The sequence below is a fragment of the Brachycentrus maculatus genome, unplaced genomic scaffold (assembly GCF_059751285.1).
Source record: "Brachycentrus maculatus isolate JH-2025_06_01 unplaced genomic scaffold, ASM5975128v1 h1tg002493l, whole genome shotgun sequence".
In the NCBI taxonomy this organism is placed as follows: domain Eukaryota; kingdom Metazoa; phylum Arthropoda; class Insecta; order Trichoptera; family Brachycentridae; genus Brachycentrus; species Brachycentrus maculatus.
Genome location: NW_028282971.1, coordinates 6,369 through 15,109, shown reverse-complemented (window position 1 = coordinate 15,109; position 8,741 = coordinate 6,369). Strand labels below are relative to the sequence as shown.

The 8,741-nt window shown below is 30.0% G+C and overlaps 1 protein-coding gene across 1 annotated transcript; it reads right to left on the bottom strand.

The window, feature by feature from the left end:
- Nucleotides 1-637: 637 nt before the first annotated feature.
- Nucleotides 638-5,030, bottom strand: LOC148298159 (uncharacterized; the record flags this gene model as incomplete). The annotated part of the gene is made up of 2 exons (XM_088277092.1): nt 4,821-5,030; nt 638-879 (listed from the first exon to the last, which is right to left on the bottom strand). Coding segments are annotated over exons 1-2 (339 nt in total), but the record flags the coding sequence as incomplete, so codon positions are not given.
- Nucleotides 5,031-8,741: the final 3,711 nt, after the last annotated feature.

The following is an 8,741-nucleotide window of genomic DNA, read 5'->3' as shown; positions in this document are numbered from 1 at the left end:
AGCGATATGTGAAAGATTAATATACTCGTATGTGTAACATGTGCCATGTCTAAGCTAGACAAAATCTGGAAGGACTAGGGTGTGAGTAACAACACCAAGATGAAGCTTGTCAGGAGCTTGGTCCACTCCATTTTTCTCTATGCTGCTGAAACATGGACCATAAAAGCAGCAGAAAGGAGAAAAATTGATGCCTTCGAAATGTGGTGTTGGAGGCGCATGCTCCGAATTCCATGGACAGCTAGACGCACCAATGAGTCCATTCGCTAGGAACTACGCTTGGATGGCTTGACTCTGGCCAATATCTGTACTCGACGGATTCTCCAGTTCTTTGGGCACAGTGACAACGAGGATAGCCTGAAACGACTAGTTGTGATTGGTAGCCTGGAGGGAAAGTGAGGGAGAGGAAGATCCCTACACGATGGACCGATCAAATTATGGCAGCAGCAGGCACCTCAGTGGTTGGAGCGCTACGTGCAGTGCAGTCAAAGGATAACTGGAGAAGAGTCATTGTTTCTGCAAGGGTCACAACCCTCAGCAATAAGGAATACGACGGAGAAGAAGAATATGTAACAATCACCATTGTACCTACTATTGACAGTCACACTACTCTTTATATGATTCTATTTTTTTTACTCACCGTTCCTTCATCCATGTTTCTGATGATGCAAGGCAGCAGAGCATTGGAGCCAGTCTGTGACGTAACAGCCGTGTTGTTGTCGGTGGCAAAGTACATGCCGGCGGGGGCGATCGTGGGTTCGATTCCAGGGGGGGCGAAAGAGGCCGTCAGTTGATTTCCGTCCCCCTGGTCTGGCACCTTTGCGGGCTTCTTGGTCAAGATGGAGCCCTGCAACGCAGATGCGTACTGCATTGAGGGGAGGCCTGCAATGGAAAATATAAATTTAGTTTTTATTTTTTTCATTTATTAAATTTAATTCATGTACAGAAAAGAAATAGGTACATTAGCGGTCTTCTTGTAAATAGCAATATCTTCTAACTAAAACAAAAACAGACTAGTGATATTGATCAAAACGTTTGATACGATATATAGCTGTTTGCAATAGCGGTGGTACTTAAACAAAAAAATATATAAATTAAATTTTCATGGCAGACTTTTTCCCCTGCCTACTATCCCATCGATCTAAGAGGCTATTTTAGATGGGAATTGCATTTATAATTTACATTGCTTATTACGCACAAAGTTTGTTATTTTTAGGGTCAAGGCGCCTTTGGCAGTGCATCCGAAACTAAACAAACTAGATTATGTGAGTGTGTGTTTGTGTTTTTTTCTATTTTTCTGTATAAATGTATAGCTTTAATTTCACAAAATTTTATTTTTGATATATATTTTTTTTTAATTTTGTTTTTAGGTAAATAAAAATGTAAAACAAAAAACGTTTTTTATGCAGGGTTTTCCATACATATTTTACATGACCAGTGAAAGTACCAAAATCATTAAACTGGTGAGATGACGTGGGAAACGTCGAAACTCAGTCACTTATCGAATATAATATATGCAGAAAAAAAATGTAGTTGTTATTTTATTTGATTAATTGCAGTTTTATAAAGACATATCAATACACAATTTAAATCATAAAATGAACTTTCCATTTAAACCTTAAAAGCTTGCCTCAAAATTTGGAGTATTGACAAATAAAAATTAACATTACAAACGCCCTGACTTCCAAATTCCCTATTTTAAAACATTTTCTTAAATATTTTGACAGGAAAAGCTTTTTTTCAAAGCTAAAAAGCTTGTACATTTTTTATACACTACAAAGACTTTTCACAAGTGTTTACTAAAAGCCCACCTATTTTTGCCATTGAATTTCTTTTCACCCATTCTAAGTTGGAAACCTTATTTTCCCGAAATAAAAGCTCTCGCGTAGATTTTGTGTCTGTATATTTTATATTTTAATCTCATTTTGACTCCTTATGAATAGTTTGATCACATATGAGGAAGTTACGCTGTATGCTGATCTGATTGAATCTCTTCGAAGTAAATTGGAAAACATTTTTTTTTCACAAATACCTCCTATTGTTGAAAATCACCGTCACTTCTTATACTTTTTTCTAAGACTTTGATGAAAAAGCACGATTTTTTTCGAAAATTATTTGAGTGAAAATTTTGAATCATGTCTCACCATGTATTATAAAAGATTTTTTGTCATTTTGAACTATAACTTTTAGTAATTTAATTAAATTAATATTTTACAAAATGTGATCTCTTGCATGCATAATACATGTTCGAATGGTGAAATAAAGTAAGTTTGCAAGGCTGAGATAAACATCATCGATTAAGTTATGAATGAGGTATTGATATTTGGACACAAAGAACAAACGAAAGGAGAAAAACGGTAAAACAAATTTATCAGGCGAATATTGTTAAAAATCAGAGTAGAGAAAAAAACGAGGAAAACTTGGTATGTTCAATTATTTTAAATAGTTGATAGTGGCCAGGTCAAAAATCGATATAATTGGAGGAAATGCATCAAGGGATGCATGAATGTGGAAGAAGCAAAGATTTTTGTAAATATCCTATTTTCTCTGCCTTACCTTACAGTAAGTGGCGTGATTGTGAATTTGGTTTAGATAATTTACATTTATCTGAGAAGATTTTAATTATTTTACAAAATGTAATGCTTTTGAAATTAAGTGAAAATAAGATTCGTCGGAATAACAAGGTTTTATCTTTATTTATTTAAATAACACGGCAATTTTATTACAACTCCCAGAAGGTAAAAAATTTACATTAGCAAAAAAGAGACATCTGTAAATACTACGAATTTTTGTTAAAAAACAAGAAAAATTAACATTTAAAGTAACAATTTTCGCATAAAGTACTTATCGCAGAAGAGCCTTTTTAAGGCTTAATCGTGGTCCTAATTTACGAGCTCTGATGGAAAATTATGCAATGTTTTAATTACACATCACTTAATTAACTGAGCTCCTTTTAAATTACAGGCAAATTTAAAAACATATTTTGACCTAGGTTTCCCTCCAAATACAAACAGCCTTCTTCGCTTTTGCCCCACTTAGGAAAATTTCTAATGGACCGTAGTATGAATAAAGCCATTTTCACTCTGTTGTAATGGCCACATTTTGTTACGGGATTAATTAGATCAAATTGTTGGACCTTTTCGAAAAAACAGCCCTAAGAGAGGTCGTATATTTTGCATTTTAATTTCAAAATTACCCTCCGAACGCGGGTCAGTGTTCTTTTTATAGACATTGAGAAGTTAAGGATAGGTTTGATTTTAAGAGATGGGCCCTTATTCTAGGGCTCTCAAAAGTAATCCCCTCGTTAAGGGCCCATCCGTTTAATAGAACGACTCTATTTCGAGAAATATTACTCAGATATATATTCATTCATTATTAATTAAAGCTGAGATTAATTAAAATGGAGATTTTAATTTTGTCAGAATCTTAGCGTTAAAATAACCGGTATTAAAAAAAAACAATATATTTTTTAAATTTTGTTTGGAAGCTGTTTTATTTATTTGAGAAAATTCATGTTGTCATATTTTGTTGAGAGAGCAATGATAAAACTGTTATTTTTAGTACCATTAAGTTACGAATTTGTGTAAAGTATAATTTTTTTGGTAAAATGTATTGATATGGACATGAAAAATTTACATTAAACTGAAAACGCCAAAAGACATGAAAATTGTTAAGAATAGGACCTAAATTTATAAAATAAGAGTGTTTCGAGTAATTGTGATAGGATAAAAAATAATAAACATTTCTTTTCCGTTGAATATTTTATTGAAAATAAGCTTGAAACTTTAAAATAAGTAGACTGGGTGCAAATTTTGTACGAAAACACTGGATTTAAACTGAAGGCATTAAAAATTCATCAGTTAAGTTGCATAATATATGAATTGATCACTTAATATAAATGAGGCCTTCTACATTAAAAATGCAGAATTTACCAACTAAAGCTTCATAGTCTTCATGAAATACGTTCACAAAAATATATCATACGCCAATCTTTATTTTCTGTTCTAAAATTACTGTATTTCACCATGTACTACCTACAAAGCATAACTTGCAACTAAAGTTCTCATGGAAAATTAAAAATGTTTATTATCTACCAAAATTTCTGCAAAGGACGTTTTATATTACATGTTATAAACTTTTCAAAACTTTAATTGAATTTATGGTAAAATGTTTTTGTTTTACTTTATGGTAAATTTTAAGCAATAAAATTTTTATGCATAATTTATCTTATTTTTAAATTAGAAGCATTTCATAATTTGTATATAAATGCCCAATTTTAACCACTAACTAGGAGGCTGTTTTTTTTATAAAAATAAAAGCAAAACAAAATAAAATTGGACGATTTGTTACCAAGGGCGCTTAACAATAATTTCAGCATTAAAAACAACGTACAAATGTTATTATAAATTGATATGTTTATAAGTGTAAAATATTCCATTAAAAAAAATATATGTATCAAAAAAAATAAATAACCCGCAAAGCCTCTACTTTAAGAAGCTTGTATGTAGGTACGATGGTAATAATTGGGAAGGTAAATGTGAAAAACACATCACAAACAACCAGACCAATTAAAAAAAGATTTTTGATTTTAATTTGATCTGCAATTGGCGGGAATCGAACCCACGACGTCAGGTTTGCAGTCAAAAATCTACCCAACCACGCCACAGCGCCTGGCGTGAGACGTAGAATAAAAATAAAATGTCGTCGCTTGAAAAATAAAAATGGAAGAGAGTAACAAAAGGAGGTCTTCTGTTTACCTCGTCAAAATACAAAATCCCCAAATTGCCCTCAGACATTGCGAGCATGATTAATGCAATATTTACCTTGACCAGCCCCGGTGACAGCGAATAGCAGAAGCGTCGCCGCCCAGAGGGCCACGCCATTTCCGGCCGCCTGCCGCTTCCGGCGCTCCGTCGCCATCTCGCGCCGGAAACACGAAACTCACTCACTCGCGACGATTACCATTGTCCGTGTTTCATTTGTTCACTTTTATTAATTTATGCATCTGCGATGCATCCTCTAGCCACTTGTTATTATGTTTGACATTGTCGTGAAATACACAAAGTTTTTTTTTTCACTTCCTATTATAAGCATAATAAAAGTATAAAAACATTAATTTCATTTATACTGATGTAGACATTTACGGAAAAATGTAAAAAAATACCATCCAACGTAGAATACTTTAAAGTACTTGCCATCGGTAAGCGGTAGGTCTTACTGCATTGACCGGACATTTCGCTAAAGTATGTTTAGCTGACGGACATTTTGGCGACGGACATTTAGCCAACGGTCATTTGGCCGAAAGATATTTGTCCTTAGTGACCATCTTATTACTTACTTCTTTATTATATTTTTTTATTGAACAAATGTTAAAATGTAATAATTATGTTTTGATGAATGAATGATGATGAAAAGGTATTTTCAAAACCGGTAGTCATGAATAAGTGTTTATAAAAGTGGTATTACCCAAAGTGAACAATGAATGATAAGGAGAGTGTTTTATTACCTTACCACAATGTTATCAATGCTTTTGATTTACAAAAATATAAGTTATTTTTAACATGTTTTTTTTTAAACGCATATTCGTCCTGTTGGTTGGATAGTCAGCTAAATCTTTATATATATATATTTATATATATATATATATATATATATATATATATATATATATATATATATATATATATATATATATATATATATATATATATATATAAATATATATTTATAAATATATATATATATATATATATATATATATATATATATATATATATATATATATATATATATATATATATATATATATATATATATATATATATATATATATATATATATATATATATATATATATATATATATATATATATATATATATATGTGTATATATATATATATATATATATATATATATATATATATATATATATATATATATATATATATATATATGTATATATATATAAATATATATATATATATATAAATATATATATATATATATATATATATATATATATATATATATATATATATATATATATATATTATATAAATACATATATGTATGTGTGTGTGAGTGTGTATGTGTTCTTTCTATTTTTCTGTATAAATGTTTAGCTTTAATTTCATCAAGTTTTATTATTAATATTAATATTTTTATTAAAAAAACAAACTAACAAAATACAAAGAGCCCAGTCAGAGGGTTGATTTTGATTGAGTCGTTACGACCTATACACCAGAAAATAAATTAAGAATGGTGTATTTTAAAGTCAGTTATATTTTACGCTACCATTAAGTGCGGTAGGATCTCCGCTGTAAATTAACGTTGACTGCGAATTAATTCAAGGTTAATTACACCTTAATGACGCTGTTTTGTTTCACTTTTACAGGTCGTTTTACTTTTTAATTTTAGCAATTATGAATTTCCGCTGTGGTAATAAAACGGAGGAAACTCTTGTCACACAGACTTTTAATTCTACAAAAAGATCCCTATCTTAATTTTTAATTCAACTCATGTTTAGTTTATTAACACCCAGGAATCGAACAATAAATAAGGCAAAAGAAATATAAATATAATTAAAAAAAATTGTGACAAAAATTAAATTATTCACAAATATTACAAATATATTTTAACGTATTTATTTAAATGATTTTCTAAAACACATTAGAAACATAAGTCACATAAAAAATATTTCCGGTGAGTAATTTCTATTGTTTATTTTGGGACATATGATTCAATATATTATTAGATTAAAACCAATATTTTTAGCTTTTCCACGTTATTTTTATTTGACCAGCGACCGGGTTTCGTCGTTACCGACATCATCAGACTGGTGATGTCCAGTCTGATGATGTCGGTAACGACAAAACCCGGTCGCTGGTCAAATAAAAATAAAGTGGAAAAGCTAAAAATATTGGTTTTAATCTAATAATATATTAAAATGCAATTCCATCACGAAGTGTCAGTGGATAATATAAACATAAGATTCAGATAAACAAGACTGAAACACAAATAAGAAAGTTGATAAAAGATTAAAATTTAACAAAACTAACACTTATATAAAATTTAAAACAATAAACGGGTTAAGTAAATATGCATATTAACAAAAAAAAACAAGTCGAGAAGCATATTAAAGTAAACAAATGAGAATTTTTAACTAATCAATTACACAAATATCTTTCCACAAAGTATTTTTTCAGTTCATTCATTTTGGATTGACTTAATTTTTGTATTTTATAAATTAAATTTGTACCCCTATGGCAAAATATATACGTTACATATTTTATGCAGTGTTTAACATATCTAACATACTTATGTGTTATGTACATGGTTAAAGGCAAGGGTAAAAAATAAGATTTAAACTTTGAAATGTGGTCTGTAAGCAACGATCATAAAGTATATAGTACATCAAAATTATAATAATTTAAATATAACTTCGTTTTAAAATCACTATAAATATTTTATTATAACATAATTATAATGTCTACCGGTTTCAAAGTCAACCGCTTCTTTATCAAGACTGATTGATAAGTCTTGATAAAGAAGCGGTTAGCTTCGAAACCGGTAGACATTTTAACTAAGTTAAAATATTTAATGTAATTTTAAAACAAAGTTACATTTAAATTATAAATGGAAAATTACAAGATAAGTGCTTCAAATATAAATAAACATCACAGCTTTTTCATTTTGAACACGCTCAAAATGCTAGAATAAGCTGACAAATTGTATTATTTTATTTGAATTAATTTAGGAAAATTTCAAAAAGCCACTATACGAGTATAATAAGTTATTTTACATGTAATTTCTATAGTTAGGATACGGAGTGTTTGTGATGTTTTTTTTCACATTTATTTTCTCACTTTACTACCTGCAGACAAGTATTTTAAAGTAGAGGCTTTAAGGGTTATTTATTCCTTTAAAATTGAAGCTAAAAAAAATATTTTTCTGGATTTAATTTTTAGAAGTATTTTTTGGCTAGATCTTTCAAATTTTTTAACAAAATAAATTTTCGCTCATAAAACACGTGGAAACTGTTGGTAATAGATTTCTCTTAGTTTGAAAATTGGTAGAAGTGTAAATAAAATAATATTACTCTATCATCCTGATTATTCAAGGCTTCTATCAAAACTATGGGGGGTTGTTTTCACTCACCCGATCAATAACATCTTAAAGTTTGTTTTCAATGTCACCCGCAGTTTAGATGAATAATAATATTGCTGAATCCGACCCCATTCAGCTCCAAATATTTTTATTACCATCACAAGGAACGGAATTCATTATTGTACAAATTTACGAAGCGACTCAATGTAAGATGGAGTATAAATGTCACTCTAATTTTGACTGTAATTATTTATCACTACGCATAACTTGTGAAGATTTGCAATATTTATTCAAGCATTCGTCAATCAGTATTCATTTAAATTTTACTTTGTAAAAACTTTTTCAAATCTATGTCTTCTTTTTCATTAGTTAGGACTGCGTTCTGTTATTCCCCATTTTTTTATTGTACAAGTATATAAAAAGGTCAATGATTTAAAGCAGATCCTGCAATCGCAGGATATGATTTTAATATTCTTTTTCCTCTTCTTTTCCGTCTTACTCATCATCACCGAGAGTTGTGACCCTTGTTGAAGCAATGACTCTTCTCCAGTTATCCTTTGACTGCGCTGCATGTGGCGCTCCAACCACCGAGGTGCCTGTTGCTGCCTTAATTTGATTGGTCCATCATGTGGGGATC